The sequence below is a fragment of the Dendropsophus ebraccatus genome, chromosome 2 (assembly GCF_027789765.1).
Source record: "Dendropsophus ebraccatus isolate aDenEbr1 chromosome 2, aDenEbr1.pat, whole genome shotgun sequence".
In the NCBI taxonomy this organism is placed as follows: domain Eukaryota; kingdom Metazoa; phylum Chordata; class Amphibia; order Anura; family Hylidae; genus Dendropsophus; species Dendropsophus ebraccatus.
Genome location: NC_091455.1, coordinates 21,711,399 through 21,731,435, shown reverse-complemented (window position 1 = coordinate 21,731,435; position 20,037 = coordinate 21,711,399). Strand labels below are relative to the sequence as shown.

At 42.7% G+C, this 20,037-nt stretch overlaps 1 protein-coding gene across 6 annotated transcripts in view; it reads left to right on the top strand.

The window, feature by feature from the left end:
• COL14A1 (collagen type XIV alpha 1 chain) overlaps positions 1 to 20,037 on the top strand; it is a 115,522-nt gene that overhangs the window by 54,986 nt on the left and 40,499 nt on the right. For all 6 annotated transcript variants that reach the window (XM_069957148.1, XM_069957147.1, XM_069957152.1 and 3 more), the window contains 14 exons: positions 115 to 266; positions 408 to 537; positions 996 to 1,141; positions 1,910 to 2,039; positions 2,214 to 2,353; positions 4,471 to 4,597; positions 6,055 to 6,194; positions 6,916 to 7,048; positions 7,924 to 7,971; positions 8,109 to 8,248; positions 9,238 to 9,367; positions 10,932 to 11,054; positions 13,773 to 13,922; positions 16,302 to 16,418. In XM_069957148.1, the coding sequence (XP_069813249.1) occupies positions 115 to 266; positions 408 to 537; positions 996 to 1,141; positions 1,910 to 2,039; positions 2,214 to 2,353; positions 4,471 to 4,597; positions 6,055 to 6,194; positions 6,916 to 7,048; positions 7,924 to 7,971; positions 8,109 to 8,248; positions 9,238 to 9,367; positions 10,932 to 11,054; positions 13,773 to 13,922; positions 16,302 to 16,418 (1,806 nt within the window). The remainder of the gene's footprint in view (positions 1 to 114; positions 267 to 407; positions 538 to 995; positions 1,142 to 1,909; positions 2,040 to 2,213; positions 2,354 to 4,470; positions 4,598 to 6,054; positions 6,195 to 6,915; positions 7,049 to 7,923; positions 7,972 to 8,108; positions 8,249 to 9,237; positions 9,368 to 10,931; positions 11,055 to 13,772; positions 13,923 to 16,301; positions 16,419 to 20,037) is intronic.

Sequence of the window (20,037 nt, the reverse complement as noted above, 5' to 3'; positions counted from 1 at the left end):
CCAAACTTACTGTAGGTTTACTCATCTCTATCCATTAGCCATAACACAGCCTTCAAAAAGACCTGACGTAACTTCACAATATGATGAGTGAGATGGAAAATTCTCTGTTTTTAGCGGACGTTGTCGAGGGACTTGGATCACCCTCTGAATTAGTCACATCAGAAGTAACAGCGAGAAGTTTCCGCGTTAGTTGGACTCATGCTCCAGGAAACGTTGAGAAATACCGTGTGGTGTATTATCCGACTAAGGGAGGACAGCCCGAAGAGGTAAGCATGAGCAACTATGGTACTGAGTATTATTACATGCCAGTATAAACACAGTGGGATCATCAAAGAGTACCACTTTTCATGTTGGGTATAGGGCCTATCAAAAAAGCCTGAAGGACTCATGCCTTGTTGGTTCTACAGGTTATAGTTGATGGCACCGTGTCCACTACCATACTCAAGAACTTGATGTCTCTGACAGAATATCAGATAGCTGTATTTGCTGTATACTCCAGGAGCACAACGGAAGGACTGCGCGGTGCTGAAACCACTTGTAAGTATCCTACTTTATACATATGAACAATCTGCTTTAGGCTTCAAGTACATAGTTTATTGGAAAATACCAATATGTAGTATAAGGCCCATGCATTTTATAAAAACTAGAGATGAGCGAACCTCGAGCACGATTGAGCGTGCGGCATTTAATTACCAGTAACTGAAAAAGTTGGATGCAGCCCTAGGGAGCCCTGGAAAACATGGATACAGCCTTTAGCCTATGACTGTATCCATGGTAGCCTTAGGGCTGTATCCAACTTCTTCAGCCACCAGTAATAAAATGCAGCACATGCTCTAGTTTCACTCGTCATAATATGGCTCCCTTTCTAGTACCTCTTCTGTTCCTCCATGTGTTTGCAGTACTAGTCACCCCATGTTACTGAGGCAGGATCGCCTGAACCTGTAGAAGTGTTCAAACTAGTCAGGTATTGGTTATTTTATGTTTTTCCTTTCTAGTGGCATTACCGATGGCCTCGGATCTTGAACTGTATGACGTAACCCACCGGAGTATGAGAGCAAAATGGGTCGGTGTTGCGGGTGCTACTGGGTATATGATCCTATATGCTCCTCTCACCGAGGGATTGTCTGCAGATGAAAAAGAGGTAACTTCTAATAATACAGAAGAAATTTCTAGGTGGTCAAATGACATTGACCATTTTGTAGAAGATCCATTTTATGCTTATTCTTGTTCTTAAAAAGTTTACTGGCAACCAATATAGTAAAAAGGATATGTAAAGCAGCCACCTTTTTATGAGGTAGATGTCCCTTAAAGTCAATGTCTGACTAAGAAAAGAAGTCATAGAACATAACTGAGTATGTAAGCTAAATCTGGTCAACAGATATGTAACTTCTCCTTCTAGAGAGTTGTCTGGCTAGGCTTACATCACCAATTAGGACTTCTTTTTGGAGTCAGACACTGACTTGAAAAGAAAGCTACCTGTAAGAGATATGCCATCAGAGATCTGCTTTGTATATTCTTCTTCCGAGAACTCCCAGTGGAATATGAATGGACTCTCAGGAGCACATGTATCATTGTGTTTGGGCCATTATTTGGCCAATTTGTAGTTTTTGAACATGGCGTAAAATTTTGAGCTAGATTTATGAAGACTTTGGGGGGGATATGGCAGACGCACACCAGGGAGAAGGGGTGAATCTACACCTTAGGAGGCGTAGCTAAAATACAGACCACGGACAGAAGACAGTAGACCTGGATCTCATAGATCAGCGCTCGTTTGTGGTCCCCGAGGCCGAGAAATCTGTTCGCCTAAGAGGACCGTTACAGAAGCATCAGAAGATGTTGGGTTAATTTAAAGTCTTACAAGTAGAGTAGACCAAGATGATGGTGACAACAATAATTTTATGTATTCCAGATGAAGGTTCTCGGCTCAGTGACAGATGTTGAGTTGGATGGATTGACACCCAGTACGGAATATACAGTCACAGTCTATGCCATGTTTGGAGAAGAAGCCAGCGATCCACTCACCGGGCAAGAAACAACATGTGAGGAGTTTATATGGGGAATGAAGGGGCTGAAAGACGTGTCCTTTCAGTATATAAAGGGCTACACTACATTTCATAATTCACAAATATTAAAAAACATTTGAATTAAAAAAGACACAGATTTTTTACTTAATAGTTCAGCCTCAACATGCGTCATACTTTCTATTTCTACAGTACCATTGAGCCCACCCAGAAACCTCCGATTTTCTAATATTGGACACAGCACTGCCACAGTCTCCTGGGACCACTCTCATAAGAATGTAAACGGATATCGTATTATATATGTGAAGACCGGAGGTGCAGATACCAATGATGTGAGTCAACTCTACCCCCATATAAGAGATAACATGGAACCTATAACTCCTTATTCTTTTCTATTCTATCTTATTCTAACAGCTACTAATGCTTCACCCGCTACTCCCATACTGTATTCTGTATTCCTCCTGTAATCATTGTCCTTGCTGTCATAAAAAATTACTGTTTTTGAACATTTTCAAAAATCAGTATTGAGGATTATTATGTCTTTTATCTCTTATTTGGCTTTTTTTACACATTAGCGCTAGATAGGGATACATGTTCTTTTATAATCCATTTTTATTTTCTGATTGTTGTTTATTTTATTTAAATGTTTGTGCATTATAATGAAGGCAGCCATCTTCCCTAAATAGTTTTTAACATCATTTAAAATTATGCTGTACAACAAGTCTTATGGACATAGAAAAAAATAGACAGAAGCTGTCCCATTGGCATAAATAGGTAATGCTACTGAGCATGCTCTGCAACCTTTAGAGATCATTCCACAGGGAGGGGGAGTCTGAGCTATGAACGTCACCTATTGTCTTCTCCGTCTACTGGTGTCACCTTTCACTTTAATGCTGTACAGTTCATTTCACAGTAGTCTCCTTCTTATCATTACAAACAAAAAAGGAACTCTCAGCTTAGTTTTAGGCCTAGTGGTAAAAACAGAAACTGCAAGATATCAGAATTTTTTAAAAATATTGCTAGTAAAATAGAAAATTAGAAAAACACGGTTGAAAACACGATCAACAGAAAAAACTTTATTGAAGCAATAGGTAATTTTCTGATGACACATCCCCTTCCAGTCAACGGTGTCCCCTATTCAGTTTAATTATCATTAAGATGTTAATTTTTGATGTTTTACCTATACAGCATGTAAGTCCGGTAATTTAAAAAATTGTCATTCAGCAGAGGCAGGTAAAAACATAATAAACAATCATTACTTACCTCTCGCTGTGCCCGCGATTCGCCATTTGACAGGCTATGGGACCCACACTGGAAGCCATTTTCCCCTGAGTTCTGATGATGTCACAACTCGGGGGCAGATGCCTATCCTGGCTGACGGACTGCCTGCTCAACCAATCAGTGACTGCTGCAGTGTCCCATCCCAGTCACTGACTGGCCGAGCAGGGAGTCCATTAACCGAGTCGTGACATCAGCTGTAAAGGAGATCCTGGAGCCACAATTCAGTGCTGCAAAGGCATGGATAGAGGTGAGTAATGATTGTTTATTATGTTCCCCCTGATTCTGCCATTGGAAAAACCAACAAACAAATTAGAAGTATTAGCTCACCATATGCCAATCACATTCTTTATTTGTGGTCCTCCAAGTCAGAAGCACGTGAGACCTTTATTGGGGGCCGTTTTCCTGTGAAATCCATAAAGTGATAGGAAGTTGTCGGTCTCCAGCTTCATAAAATTCAAGTCCTTTATTAAATCGTCAACATCGAAAACAAACACTTAAAAACACGCCGACGCGTTGCGAGGTAACCCTTCTTAATCATCCTCATGATTAAGAGTGTTCACCTCCAAACGTGTTGGCGTGTTTTTAAGTGTTTGTTTAAGATGTTGACGATTTAATAAAGGACTTGAATTTTATGAAGCTGGAGACCGACAACTTTCTATCCCCGTTGGAAAAATGCCTGACTTCTCCTTAAACATTAGTCTCCGGCAACCTAGGAGTTGGCAAAAAAAGAGTCAGCCAAATACTAATGTGGTATTAGAGAGCAGACGAAAACATAGCTGTATAGCATAAAAAAGTATTTAGATACAAATCTATAATGTAACTCCTGGAAGCCAATCGGAATCAGGCTGATATTATCCCCTGGTGTCATTGGTTACCTTGGTTAACTCTATCATCCTTCATTGCATGTTATTACGTCTCTCTTTATAGGTCGGTTTGGCTTCTATGTTTGTCTAACCTTTGAGTGTTTTACTAACCATTCGTTCTTCTAAAACTCCATTTTCTATGTATTTTCTTTACTAGTCCCTCATAAACCGGCCAATCTTTCTGCTGTCAGAGGGCCCTTCCATCATGTTGGGTTAAATACACCAGGTATTGGCAACGTGTAGACTACTAATCGCAATCTGCAGATTTTTGATATATAGATTATATGAATTCATTTACTTAACAGGTGGAAGTTGGGAAAGTTGCAACTCATGACTTGAGGAAGTTGTCTTCACTGACAGAATACACAGTGGCCGTCTTCTCCGTTTTTGATGAAGGACAATCTGAGCCCCTTACTGGCACTTTTACTACATGTAAGTCTATTTGATTCAATGGTGACTAGAGAAGAACTTCTTAGAAGGTGGGTCATCCAAAGGTGTGCATACAAAATAGGCCTCCCCTCCAATTTCTATAGGGCCTATTATATATAGCTCATGGTGACCCCACTTTCTCTTAAACTTAGGTGGTGTGAATCTATAGTGCCCTCCAACTGGTCATCAGTAGTGTTACTCATATAGATTTTTTTAGGGGTTTCCCAGTTTAGGAGTCATGTAACCAAAATTACCATGTTTCTCCGAAAATAAGATAGGGTCTTATATATATTTTTCCTCTGAAAAGGACCAGGGCCTATTTTCGGGGTAGGTTTTACATTTCTAAGAAACGCGGTATGCCCCTAGACTATAGACCCATTCTATATGGTAGATAGCATCTATATTGTATGCCCTACTATTGTTAGGCTCCCCCCGCTGCAGGTGGTCCCCATACTGTATCCCCCCAACTCCGCCGTAATTGTTCCCCCATACTGTATACATCCCCCCTCAGCAGGTAGTCCCCATACTGTATACCTCCTTCTCCCTTCTGTAGTTGTTCCCCCATACTGTATACATCCCCCCTCAGCAGGTAGTCCCCATACTGTATACCTCCTTCCCCCTTCTGTAGTTGTTCCCCCATACTGTATACATCCCCCCTCAGCAGGTAGTCCCCATACTGTACCCCTTTTACCCTCCGTCCCACCATATTCAGTGACCCCTACTGTGCATCTTCTTACCCCTCCTGCCTCCCCTGCAGCTCGTTTAGAGCATTTGGGGGCAGATAATAACATGTTTGGCATTGATTGGTTGATACTCAGCCACCCAGTGCCAGGGATCTGGTCAGTTGACTATAAGGGCCTGTTCACACTACAGAATCTGCACCGAATTTCCATGCCGCGGACCCTGCTTGAAGTTCCACCTTTCCCAGCGATTGAATAGGATGTCTCATGCGCACTTCGTCGTCCACCCAAAAAATTGACATGTCATCCGCGCAAATTCCATGCAAATTCCATAGTGTGAACGAACCCTAACTAGGGCTTATACTTCAAGACTACTCCAAAAAGCCTGCAAAATGAAGCTAGGTCTTATTTTCAAGGTAGGCCTTATTTTGGCGAAACACAGTAATACAAGGGGATCCCTTTTTCTTAAGCCAGAGCAAAGACTAGTCCAAAAGACTGTCTGACTATCTGGCAGAAATTTTCCTGAATAATTACACAGTACCATTCAAATCTATGAGCTATCTGTTCAGTGATCTCTCCAGCCTAATATCCCTAAATCCCTTTAATAATAATAATAATAATAATAATAGGAATAGCCGCAATCATCCAGCATTAGTGGTCGGCTCCCTCCAGTCTGTAAGAGTTCTGAATTGGTGAAATGTTATTGTAAGATACTCCATTTAAGCCAATGACATCATATTCCCCTTTGTCTTCTCTCCATTTTTCTCATGTCATACACAGTGCCGGTCCCCAATCCTCGGGATCTGGATGTCAGAGACATTACTACGCACAGTTTCAGAGCTTACTGGATTCGCTTTGCTCCAGATATCGTCATGTACAGACTGCGATGGACGCCTCGCAGCGGTGGCAGCACTCAGGAGGTAATCTTACTATAGTCTCCTCAATTACCTATTTATTACATACTGTATATATGGTGCGAGGGGCACATATTCCACCCCCTCTCCTTCTGCCCATCAAATGTTAGTGCTTAGGAATCAAAGGATTTCGGAGAGGATGTAGGCTCCTTGGTTCCTGCCAACCTTCAGCAAGACTCTCTGGAGCTTGAAAATCTTTTTGCAGACTAACAAAGTGGTTGCTTTCTGCTTTTATTTAATTTTTTTTCTACAATGGGTTCTAACTTTATTGCCCCTTTAAGGCTCTATTCACATCACCTTTTGGCATTATGTCACTGGTAGAGATGAGCGCAACTGGAGCATGCATGAGTCCAGTCATATGGCATTTGAAGTTGGATGCAGCCCTAGGGAGTCCTGAAAAACATGGGTACAGCCTATGGTCTATGGCCTTATTCATGTTTACCCAGACTCCCTAGGGCTGCATCCAACTTCTCCAGTCATTGATATTCCAATGCCGAACAATTGGACTCAAGCATTCTCCAGTTGCATTCATCTCTAGTCATTAGGAAACTACTGTACATTTGGTCTATTAAAGTCTGTAGGTGTGCTGAGGGTACGCCAAATGGATAGGTATATAGTATAATTCATTTTGGCAATAAGTTTGAAGCCATAACCCAGAAGTCAAAACAGTTTATTACAATAAAAAATAAATACAAAATATTACACTATTCTTTTCTGTTTCCCATAGGCTATTGTAAATGGAGACACCCTCTCCTATCTTATGGATGGTTTAACGCACAGCACAGAGTATGAAGTTTCCTTATCCGCTATATTTACTGATGAAACAGAAAGTGATTCCCTATCGAAATTGGCCACAACGTGTAAGGAATCTTTTCTCCTTTATGTGCAGAAGTCTCTTCTCTGTTATTAAAATTTCCCAGTAAGATTCTTTACATTTGGATAGAAGTTAGCGACGTCATAGATGTAAGAACCGTGGAACTTTTGGGAATAAAGATTTTCCATGGTTTCCTACTTTAGGCTCCTTCCTATTGTAGTCTGGGCCAGTATACGGGATACTACGAGGCTAAGGTGACCGTAGACAGAAGAGTAAGTTATAATGCCATAATACAGCCATATAGGGCCAGATTTATCTAAAGGAGTTGAATAGGAACCAACTGCTCACAGCTCAGCTTTCATTTTACCAGAGCTGAAACCTGAGCTGTGATTAGTTATTGTGGGCAGTTTACATCATTTTCTATTTTGCAACCTTTAATAATTCTGGACCTATATGGCAGGGAGGATTCATCAATGCTTTCCCCAGAATACCAGTATATACCAGTATTTTTTTTTTTAATTTGTGCATACAAAAATTGATGGCATGGATTTATATTTCAGCCCTATTGAAGTGGATAGGACTAAGCTGCAATACCAGTCATAACCACTACTTAAAGTATGGCGCTGTGTCTGTGAAATAATGAAGGACCACCCCGGACCCTTCAGTCTACTGACTGGCTGGGTTGTTGGGCCTCCCACTGATCTAATACCCATTGACCTATTTTAGGGGAAGACCCTCAATTTTATAGGACCAGATAATGCTGTTAATACCATCGCCGAACAAAAAAAATATAAAAAAAAATACTAATGCAATTTATAATGTTAAACAAAGTGACCATTTTTTTGTGTGAATTATTTTTATATACTAATTAAACGACACATTACAGATTTATATAGATTTGATCTTTGCTTATACTTTCAGTGGTAAGGACTACGACGGCTGCGACTACAGCGAGACCCACCACACCAGGTATATGGAGTTACACACTTCTGCTTATTTTTGTGAAATCATAGATTTTACCCCCTTTTACCCCCCCCCCCCCCCCCTTCACAGCCCTCTGATACACAGCTATAGAATATAATATATACACGTTATTGTCATTGCAGTCATCCGCTTAGGTATCAGGAACCTTCTAATAGATGACGAGACCACATCCAGCCTACGTGTCTCGTGGCTGATGACAGATGCCAATATTCGTCAATATATTGTAACTTATGTCACTGCCTATGGGGATCGGGAAGAAGAGGTAAGATGTGCAAGAAGAATGTAGAGTTATAGTTTCACTCTACATCATGTTTCATAAATCTCCCCCATAGTAATTATTAAGAGCATGCTGGGAGTTGTAGTTGGAGTTGTAGTTTTAAAACATCAGGAGAGCCACAGGTTAGAGGCCAGTGAACTAGGACAAGATGGACGTAGACATACTGATAGTCTATAACAATCTACAAACAAGACTAAAATTAATTTAACTGACCAAATTTACAAGACTAAATGAATCAATGACCGATTCTACAATAGTTCAAGTTTTTTTAAAGTGACAGTGCCCATTTAAAGGACTCACTAACTGGACAACTTATGCATATATGCCCTATCTTTCCTGTAGTTGAGTTCAATATAAGGAAAGCATCCCTGTATACAGCGGACCTTTTATTTTAATGGGCTCCATGTAATACCGCATATTCCCTGTAGTGGCCGCTGCAGGAAAAATGTGTTTTTTTGACTGCAGCTTCAGTTTCCAGCAGCTGGATCAGCTGATCATTGGAACCAGATCATTGGTTTTAGCAGAGTGCGCCCTCCCTTGCAGTAGCAGATTATATTAGATCAGTTTCGGGCGGAAGCCTGGGGCCCTGAGCTTGCAATTCTGCACAAATCAGGGCAAAACTGCAGCCAGAAGTCAATGCAGTACCATTAAAGAACATACTGAAGGACCTTATCATGTGACAATGATGTCACCACAGGTCCTTTACAGGCTGCATTATGGAGGAAAAAGACTAAAGCTAGTGCCGCCATAGTTACAGTGGGTTGGGGGGGGGGGGGCAAGCTTGGTGAACAGCCCGGGGCCCATAGTAAAGTTAATCCGCCCCTGCTGCCTTGTGATAATCAACGACCTGTGGTGAAAAAAATGTGCACATTAGATCAGGGACAAATTGTCTGTTCTATGGTCGGACAGCGCATGATGTGTAAAGTATCTTAGTATTTCTTGTATCTATAACACCATCCTATTGTCTTCCTCAGAAAGTCGTATCTGGAAGGGACAGTGAAGTAGTTCTGCAGTCTCTGCTCTCAGACACAGAATACAAAGTCACATTGACCCCTGTGTATTTCAATGGAGATGGAATTTCTATGTCTTCATCTGGCAGAACCTGTATGTATTAGACTTATTACTTTGTTTCTGTATATATTATATATCGATTTAACTATGCTATAAACCAGGGATGAGGAACCTTCGGGCCTCCAGCTGTTGCAAAACTACCATTCCCATCATGCCTGGACAGCCAAAGGCTGAAGGTTCCCCATTCCTGCTATAAACCATATTATATGTAGAAGAGGATAACAAAATTATCTGGAATGGACTAGTGTAAGGATCTGAGGGATTGTGGCAAAGGCCAAATTGTGATCTGTACAGCAACTGGATCAGAGCATATCTAGAACAATATGTGTGCCACCAGTATACAGTGGTTAGTGCCAACCAAAAAAAAGACAAGCGATGACTAGAGATGAGCGAACCTGGAGCATGCTCGAGTCCATCCATACCCGATCATTCGGCATTTGATTAGCGGTGGCTGCTGAAGTTGGATAAAGCCCTAAGGCTATGTGGAAAACATGGATATAGTCATTGTCTTTTTCCATGTTTTCCAGACAACCTTAGAGCTTTATCCAAGTTCAGCAGCCCCAGCTAATCAAATACCGAACGCTCGGGTTCAGATGGACTCGAGCATGCTCCAGGTTCGCTCATCTCTAGCGGTGACCAGTGTCAGGACTGCAAACCCTACGCGTATCTTCACATCACGTGACTTCGTCAGGGGTCAGGGCCTAGTTTGTATAGGAATTGTTGTGTTATAGGGCCTAAAGGCAGCTATGGAGTGTTACACAGGCTATGGCTATGCTCACATAATGTGGAAATGATGGCTTTTGAGCTTTGGGGTACTCAATAGAGCTTGATGCTCGGCTGACCACCTCGGGGTGCTTAGGTGCCTTTTAAATAATTGTGCTATTGCACAGTAGCGAGAATATTTAAACAGTTTTGGAGGCAGCCATACTTACCTGTTCACACTTCTTCCAATGCCCTCTGGTACTGCCTCTGGTCCCCCGCTCAGTGGTATCTCGCTCAGCCAATCACTGGCTATGGCAGGACAGCACAGGGATTGGCCAAGTGAGCTGTCAGTGTGCGTGGGATTGGAGTCGATGCTGGAGATGCACAGACAGGTAAGTATGACTATTGCTACATATTGCATTTTTTTTGCTCAAATTTTTGTATATTTTGTCTCTTGAAGGGATGTTTAAACGAAATATACAAAAACTTTAGCAAAAAAATGCAATAAGTTAACCAGGCACCCTCCGATGCACCAATCAGAGGGCACCTGTTTGAATGCTCAAGTCTCCCATTGTGTTTTTTTTTTTTTTTTATAGTTCAAACATTTTATTGAGTTTTCATATAATATAACATTGGTATAGAAAAATTGATTTATTTATTTTTTTTATTTTAATGAGGCTCAAGCACTGGAACATATAAGTGCTCGCTCAACACTTATGATAACTTAAAAAAAAAAAGAATGTAAATTGAAAACCTGCTTTATATTTATGTCCTGCAGATTTGAAAAGTTATAGCAACAGTGCCCATTTACAGCTATGTATTTGCCACTAGCATACGTACCAGTGATCTATGCCCATTGAATACTAATACAATAGTGCCTGTATTGTGTCTGCAGTGCCTCTATCTGCTCCCCGCAATCTGCGAGTGTCTGATGAATGGTACAATAAGCTGCGGATTACATGGGACCCACCGCCTTCCCCCACAATGGGTTACAGAATTATGTACAAGCCCACAGGCGGTAAGCTTTTCTTATTTCCCTCTAAATGTCTTGGAGGGAACACTCTTGGGTCTGCCTACAGTAAAGCGACGATCATGCTGTGACTTAATCCCCTCGCAATGTTTTCCTGGACAGCACAACCACATTTTTCTCATCCATTATATAACATGAAGGTGCGAGACCCTGAAAAGGAAGAATTTACCCCCAACGTGGGTCTATTAGTCACCGACTAGTGCAATACCACTGGGAATGTAGAAATGCTATGTGTAACGTGTTGCTGTCGCACACTCCTGTAACAGATCCCGGAACCTGAGGCCAAGTGTTAGAACCTTTAGATTTCACATCCAACTTCTACCAGGAAATTTACTTAGTGAAAAAAAAAAATCTCCGTCCAACTATGAAAATGTTTGGACAGCTAAGACCCGGCCAAATATGCGGCTGGCCACAAGGATTGTAACGCTTCCAGATGGCAGTGAGGGTGATAGAAGGAGACTGACAGTGCAGTGATGGAGGGACGCGTGGCCCAGGACCAGAGCTGTACATTAAGATTAATGGCCGCCCTTTAACACTATGTCACTTTAAGAGGCGACATCCTGTGCTGACTATACAGTAGTGCTTAGAGGGATGAACTTACTCTCCATCAGTACATGTCACTTTTATTGATGTTCGGGTCTTTATTTTCTTGTTCAGAATGTCCTGTAGTCAAGTTAACCAGTTGTTGCCCAGTGACGTGTGTGCTCATTATGCTGATCTAGCAGGGCGCCAGACATCGTCCGGCTCTCACAGAGGTAGTCATAGCAAGGAACCTCATAATACACCTCAGCCGCTCCAGAACCTCATAATACACCTCAGCCGCTGCAGAACTTCATAATACACCTCAGCCGCTCCAGAACCTCATAATACACCTCAGCTGCTGCAGAACCTCATAATACACCTCAGCCGCTCCAGAACCTCATAATACACCTCAGCCGCTCCAGAACCTCATAATACACCTCAGCTGCTGCAGAACTTCATCATAATACACCTCAGCAGCTGCAGAACCTCATAATACACCTCAGCTGCTGCAGAACCTCATCATACACCTCAGCTGCTGCAGAAAATAATAATGCACACCTCAGCTGCTGCAGAACCTCATCATACACCTCAGCTGCTGCAGAACCTCATAATACCCATCAGCTGCGGCAGAACCTCATAATTCACCTCAGCTGCTGCAGAACTTCATCATAATACACCTCAGCAGCTGCAGAACCTCATAATATACCTCAGCTGCTGCAGAACCTCATAATACACCTCAGCCGCTCCAGAACCTCATAATACACCTCAGCTGCTGCAGAACCTAATAATGCACACTTCAGCTGCTGCAGAACCTCATCATACACCTCAGCTGCTGCAGAACCTCATAATACCCATCAGCTGCGGCAGAACATCATAATACACCTCAGCTGCTGCAGAACCTCATAATACACCTCAGCTTCTGCAGAACCTCATAATACACCTCAGCTGCTGCAGAACCTCATAATACACATGTCAGCTCTGATCCGATCAGTAACAGACAGGTCTGTATTATAAGTAATAGTGTCTTAGCATATTCCCTAATCCCTTCTCCCTTAAAGGGGTATTCCAATCAAGCATAACTTTTGATATGTTGCTGCCCATGGTGAGACTAACAATTCCTTCCATACTTGTTATTATCCATTCAGTCTCCTTCCCCCAGTTCTCAGCTGCTGCTTTCTGCAAAAGACACAAAAATCTGTGTATGAGCCTTTCTCTCTTTCTCCCCCTCGTCCCCTCCCTTCTGAGACGGCTGATGTAAACAAGTCCCTGGCAGGCTTTATCTGCAACATTATAGCTTCTTTGTAATGTTGGGAGGGTTAATGTGAGGGTTAAAGTTGCTAATGAACTCACTGTGATGGATCCTCCTGGCATTACAAAAAAGCTACAATGTTGCACATACAGCCTGCCAGTTTACATCAGCCATCTCAGAAAGGAGGGGGGACGATGGGGAGACAGAGAGAAAAGCTTGCACACCGATTTTTGTGTCTTCAGCAGAAAGCAGCAGCTCAGAACTGGGGGAAGAAGACTGAATAGATAATAACAAGTATTATAACAAGAAGGAATTGTTAGTCTCACCATGGGCAGCAACATATCAAAAGTTATGTCTGAGTGGAATACCCCTTTAAGGTTGATTCTATAAAATGTACAATATAGTTAAGTTCATAAGTCTCATGACATGGACATCTGAAGAACAACCCCACTAGCTGTCTTCTAGTTTAAGGCTGAGATGCAGTACTCTCCATCCAGTGGATAGGAGTGGCAGCCATGACATTTGTTCAGCACCTTCAAATATCTTTTCCATGTGTTTTTATTAAAATGTCTCCTAATAAATATAAAGGGTTAATTAGAGTAAATTTGGACAATTACAACAAAGTTACAAACTTTTCCTAAACTCCGCTTTATAGTTCCTGGATGGCGGAGCTCAGGGCCTCATTACATTACCACTGTGTGCTTTGGAAGAAGAAGATTTGGGCAAAACATTTTATTTCAGCACCAAGTTTTATTATGTCCAAATATTTGTAGATCTAACATTCCGGAGTGTTCCGTTTCCATATGCTGGGAATACATGATCCATATGAATGGATGTATTGTATGTATGGGTGTCTGAGGCCTTAGAGGCCTGGTATAAGTTATCGTATACCTTGGCTGGGACTTGCAATGATTCAGGGCTCTTTTTTGTTTCAGGAGTCGGCCAGGCTCTGGAGACCTTCGTTGGAGATGATGTGAACACTATTCTCATTCTCAACCTTCTCAGTGGAACCGAATACAACCTGAAGGTCCTGGCATCGTATCCCTCCGGATTCAGTGACGCTTTAACTGGAGTGGGCAAAACATGTAAGAGAGACTAATGCCCAGGTGTCAAAAGTAGCGGCCCTCCAGCTGTTGGAGAACTACAAATCCCATCATGCATTGCCAGCCAAAGCTTTAGCTACCCAGGCATGATGGGAGTTGTAGTTTTGCAAAAGTTGGACAGCTATGGTTTCCTACCCCTGTTCTAAACAATTATCTCCGTTCTTAAAAGGGTTTTCTGGGCAAAACAGATTGATGGCCTGTCCACATGAGAATCAATGATCGGTAGGGTGTCTCTAACCAGCTAGTTTTTTAGTGTCTGCACTACACAGTTAAAGGGGAAATCCACAGATTTTTTTATTTGTGTTATTTTTTTTTTTTTTGTTCAAATCTACTGGTGTCAGAAAGTTATATAGATTTATAATTTACTTCTATTTAAAAATCTCCAGTCTTCCGGTCTTTTTTTTAGCTGCAGGAAGTAGTGTATTTTTTCCAGTTTGAGGCTACCTTCACACTACGTATCACGGAACGGCCGCAGGGTTCTGATGCGGGCACATCAGCACGCGCCTGCATCAGAACCTCCCACAGCACACAATGAAGCAAGCGTCCGGAGCTGCTCGCTTCATTGTGTGAACTGACAGGTCTTTCAATGAATTGCGGCCGCAGAAAACTGACATGTCAGTTATTTGCGGATCCCATAGAAATGTAGGCAATTTTCCACACTGCATAAAGTACGGCCGTTGTTGCCGCAACAACGGCCGTACTTTTATGTAGTGTGAACATAGCCTGACACAGTGCTCTCTGCTGCTACCTGTGTCCATGTCAGGAACTGTCCAGAGCAGTAGCAAATCCGCATAGAATACTTCTCCTGCTCTGGACAGTTCCTGACATGGACAGAGGTGGCAGCAGAGAGCACTGTGTCAGACTGGAGAGAATACACCACTTCCTGCAGGACATACAGCAGCTGATTAGTACTGTACGCAAGGGTTCATCTGCATGTGGCCACCAAAATCTAGAATAAATCATTGAAAATAGAAGTAACATAGGTCAGATGACAAAACATATATGAAAATCTTATTATTAATGGTTGATGGGCTCCCCATGTAAGACTATGTCATGAGAAGCTGTCAGACATGACCTGTAACATTGCTCTTTGGAAGTGTATTAGCTATTAGGTAATATTAGTTTATTCTCTCGTGTCCTATAACTTCCTGTTATTTGGCCGGGAATTACCTCTCAGCTCAAAGACCTCTTCTATAGCTACATCCAAATCACTCCTTGGTGTATAGCCACCATTATACTTCAATAGAAAAATCAGTGATTTATAAAGGTTTCTAAAAAGAGGGCCCCTTTACTATTCTAAGTGCCAGGACCTAAACTAGGGGGGAGATTTATCAAACATGGTGTAAAGTGAAACTGGCTCAGTTGCCCCTAGCAACCAATCAGATTCCTCCTTTCATTCCTCACAGACTCTGGAAAATGAAAGGTGGCATCTGATTGGTTGCTAGGGGCAACTGAGCCAGTCTCACTTTACACCATGTTTGATAAATCTCCCCCATAGGTGTCTGTAAAGGGTTCTCTGTAGTCGTGTGAAACATGGCCAGCATCAGGACATCTGACCAATGGTTGTTCATGGGTTTAGTCCAACCTGTCCTAAACTTACCAATAGTGATATCACATAAACCATTATATACCGATGAGGAGTAACAACGCTGAATGGTGGGGGCCTATGGTTTGGTTTTGTATTGTACTGTATTTGACAACCAATATGGCTGCCATTCCAGTGCCCAATAGGGTCGTCACCCAAGTGTCCTAGAGTAATGGCGCATCTGGCTAGTCATACTAGAGTGGGGGAATTTATCCTGGATACAGAAGTAGGTTCCTATCTTTTCCTTTTGGAAAAGCTAAGCTAAAACCCCTATGGGAGTAATGACATCGACAATATGAACAAAAAAGGGCCTGTTCACACTACGGAATCGGCACGGAGATCCCGCTCGGAACCCCCGCCTGCGGGATCCCGACTGCTATCTCTTTCAATGGGAGGCCTTGTGCACCTCCTCTCTCTGCTCAAAGAATTGACATGTCAATTCTTTGAGCAGATAGTGGAGGCTCGCGAGGCCTCCCATTGTAAGAGAAAGCAAGCTTGATTCAGCACGGAATCCGCGAGCGGGGATTCCGAGCGAAATCTCTGCGCCGATTCCCTAGTGTGAACAGGCCTTAAGGTCTACACTGTACCTCTATTTACCAGCAATTTCATATGTACATATATAAGCCTTGCATCTATCATAGCTGCCTACATGAGGGCAGGTTATAACCGGACCATGAAGATCACGATTGCCAGACCCCACACTTTTATGAGACAATTAATAATCATATATCTAATTTTTTGCTTATTTTTTTTTTGCTGTTCTCATTACTTTACAGTGTATCTGGGAGTGACAAATCTGTCGGCCTATCAGATTAAGATGACAAGCATCTGTTCCCAGTGGCAGCAGCAGAGACATGCAACGTCCTACCGAATCATCATCGAGTCTCTGAGAGGTATGTGTGCCTGCCACTTACTGACCTGTGCTTATCGTTTATTGTTGGTTAAACATGAGCAGCAGAGTTCTAGCATTTGGTATAAGGCTATGATCATATACTTAGCTACTCATATGGAAGAGGGGATCTCCAACCGGTGGGCTACAGTATGTACTATAGGCTGAGAGCCTAGGATCTAGGCAATTATTAAGAGCAGTCATCTATTAGATGTAATGCACACGTAGTGGTGGCAGAGCCCAGGACAAACTATTAGCTTTTCTTTGTGTATTCTCTCTGGAGCACTGCAATGGCAACATCCTTTTCCTATCTTCTCATGCATTGCCGCATGAATGTATGTACAACTGAGAGCCATGGATCATAGATATGTCGCTGCTTATAGTGAGACTATCAATTCATGTTATTATATTTTCAGTCTCCTTCCCCCAGTTCTGAGCTGCTGCTTTCTGCTGAAGACACAAAAATCTGTGTGTGAGCTTTTCTCTCTGTCTCCCCTTCCCTTCTGAGACGGCTGATGTAAACAAGTCCCTGACTGGCTTTATCTGCAACATTGTACAGTAGCTTCTTATCTGCTTATTGTCTGCTTATCTGCTTGGAATGCATTGTTAATTTCACCATGGGCAGCAACATATCAAAATTTATGTTTGAGTGGAATACCCCTTAAGGCTATGTTCACATTATGTATGAGACTGGCCGAGTCACGGAACGGCCGGTCTCTGAAAAGATCATCTTTAGCATCCGTGCGCGCCCGCATTAAAACTCCCCACAGCACACTATGGAGCGTGCGGCCGGAGCCGCTCGCACCATAGTGTGCACTGACAGGATTTTCATTGAATAGCGGCTGCAGAAAACTGACATGTCAGTTGTTTGTGGCGCCGCTAGGATCCCGGCTGGAGCGTATTCTGTGTTTATAAGCTCTGGCCGGGATCCCATAGTCGGCAAGGTAACATAATGTATATTTTCGTAATAATCACGTCTGTGGATTCAATGTGCAACAATGGCCGTGGTTTTACGAAAATATACGTTGCGTGAACATAGCCTAAGGGTGCGTTTACACGTACAGGATCTGCAGCAGATTTGAAGTTGCTTTGAATCTAATCTGAGACATCAAATCTGCAGCAGATCCTGTATGTGTGAACGCACCCTTAAAGGAGAAGTCCGGCCAAAATTAATTTTTGATATGTTGTTACTTATGAAAAGTTATACAAATTTCTAATGTACATTAATTATGGGAAATGCACATATACTGCTATTTACCTTAATTTAGTAGATCAGGAAGTGTTAGAAATATCTCTGAAGAAGTGACGTCACGACCCAGGGTGTAATTCCTATGGAGTGTCCAGCAGGGGGCGCTCTCTATATAGAAGTCTATGGGACTTTATTGTTTCTATGGGTTTCTATGTAATGTAATGTAATGTAGTGTACAGTGCTTTATTGAATGAATACATCTATGGAATACTTTGGGGAGCAAGTGTCCTTGCTCCCCAAAGTATTGCATAAATGTATTCATTCAATACATTCAATACACAGTAAGCCCGCCGATCCGCCGCATTTCCGCCGCATTCCCGCTGATCCGCCACACGCTGATCCGCCGCATTCCCGCCGATCCGGACCATATACATTGAACTACAGCTCCCATCATCTGCTTCTAGTATGAACAGGTGATGGGAGCTGTAGTTGGGTAATGGATATGACATGCCGCCGGGCGCAGGGGGGAGCCGCTCAGTACACAGGAGCGCTCCCCCCTCCTCCTTCCGTGATAACTTCCGCCTATACCAATGCTGACTCCCTGCCTGGCCGCCGCTCTCCGCTCTCCCCCCATACATACCGGCTCCCGATGCATCCTGGTGTCCGCGCTGATGCCGGGAGCCGGTATATGTGAGCGGAGAGCGGCGGCCAGGCAGGGAGTCAGCATTGGTATAGGCGGAAGTTATCACGGAAGGAGGAGGAGGAGGGGGGAGAGCTCCTGTGTACTGAGCGGCTCCCCCTGCGCCCGACGGCATGTCATATCCATTACCCAGCTACAGCTCCCATCACCTGTTCATACTATAAGCAGATGATGGGAGCTGTAGTTCAATGTATATGGTCCGGATCGGCGGGAATGCGGCAGATCAGCGTGTGGCGGATCGGCGGGAATGCGGCGGAAATGCGGCGGATCGGCGGGCTTACTGTGTATTGAATGTATTGAATGAATACATTTATGCAATACTTTGGGGAGCAAGGACACTTGCTCCCCAAAGTATTCCATAGATGTATTCATTCAATAAAGCACTGTACACTACATTACATTACATTACATAGAAACCCATAGAAACAATAAAGTCCCATAGACTTCTATATAGAGAGCGCCCCCTGCTGGACACTCCATAGGAATTACACCCTGGGTCGTGACGTCACTTCTTCAGAGATATTTCTAACACTTCCTGATCTACTAAATTAAGGTAAATAGCAGTATATGTGCATTTCCCATAATTAATGTACATTAGAAATTTGTATAACTTTTCATAAGTAACAACATATCAAAAATTAATTTTGGCCGGACTTCTCCTTTAAGGGAAGTATCAAATTCAACTTACATGTGGTCCAAGTATTCCGCTTCTTATCAGTAATCAATAGCATCCATGTCACTTGCCTATTATCTCTAAAGCACTGCAGTGACAATAAGCATAACATTGTATTTGCCCCACATCTCATTTTATGCCACGCTGCATGAACATATGTGTAGCAGGTCCAGGCATCTTCTTTGTTCCTACAGGAGAACTAATAGTTTTTCACTTACAGTGGTGGTCACTTCTGGTCACTTTTGATTCTGGGCCTAGTATTTGTTTTTCTTTCTCTCTCCTTTCCATGACACCTTGACCTATTCTCCAGCCTGTTAGCTAAAATTTGAAGATTTCCAACCTAGTAGCAAAAGAAATAGAACAAACCAGGGCTGGATCCTCCATCTATCGCAGCTGTGTGCGATGCTTCAGAAGTCTTCACTTCCTTTCTGGACTCCCTCATTGACTTCTAGCACATTTGGCTTGGCTGACTGTCTATTTTATCTGAGTAGAGGAGATAAATTGCTGGTTCAGCTGAAACTGGGTTCAATCCTAATGACTCCTGTTAGCAGACAACATGGGGTGGGGCTCTGATTAGGGGTCACACAGCTAGATCATGGAGAGGCCACCACCATGAGTATCTAGAGGCCTCTTCCACCTCTTCTCCTTACAAGTCTGGTTCTTCTAATCCAGCCCATGCAGTATTTTTTTTACATAGATAGTGTATGCCCTTCTCACCTTTGGGACCTCCATCTCTAAGAGAACAGGGGTCACCTGATAGCTGACATGTGGTTGAGATTAGTTGTCCACTAGATGCCACCAACTTTAATCTGGCCTTGTAGGCCCATAGTCATTAGAATACCGTAGACTCCATTCAGAATAATTTTGTCTATGTTCATCACGTTAAACCGATTTGACCAAGCAAGAACAAACACGGACAATCACAAAGATGGATAAATGCAGCGTAGGAGGATTTCACGCCGTTCCACCCAAATCTATACAAATTGACATTTTTCAGCCATTATGTCGTAAAAAGTTGATCTTTCTCTGAAGTCAAAATAGCGTCTTTGGAGAAGTAATGG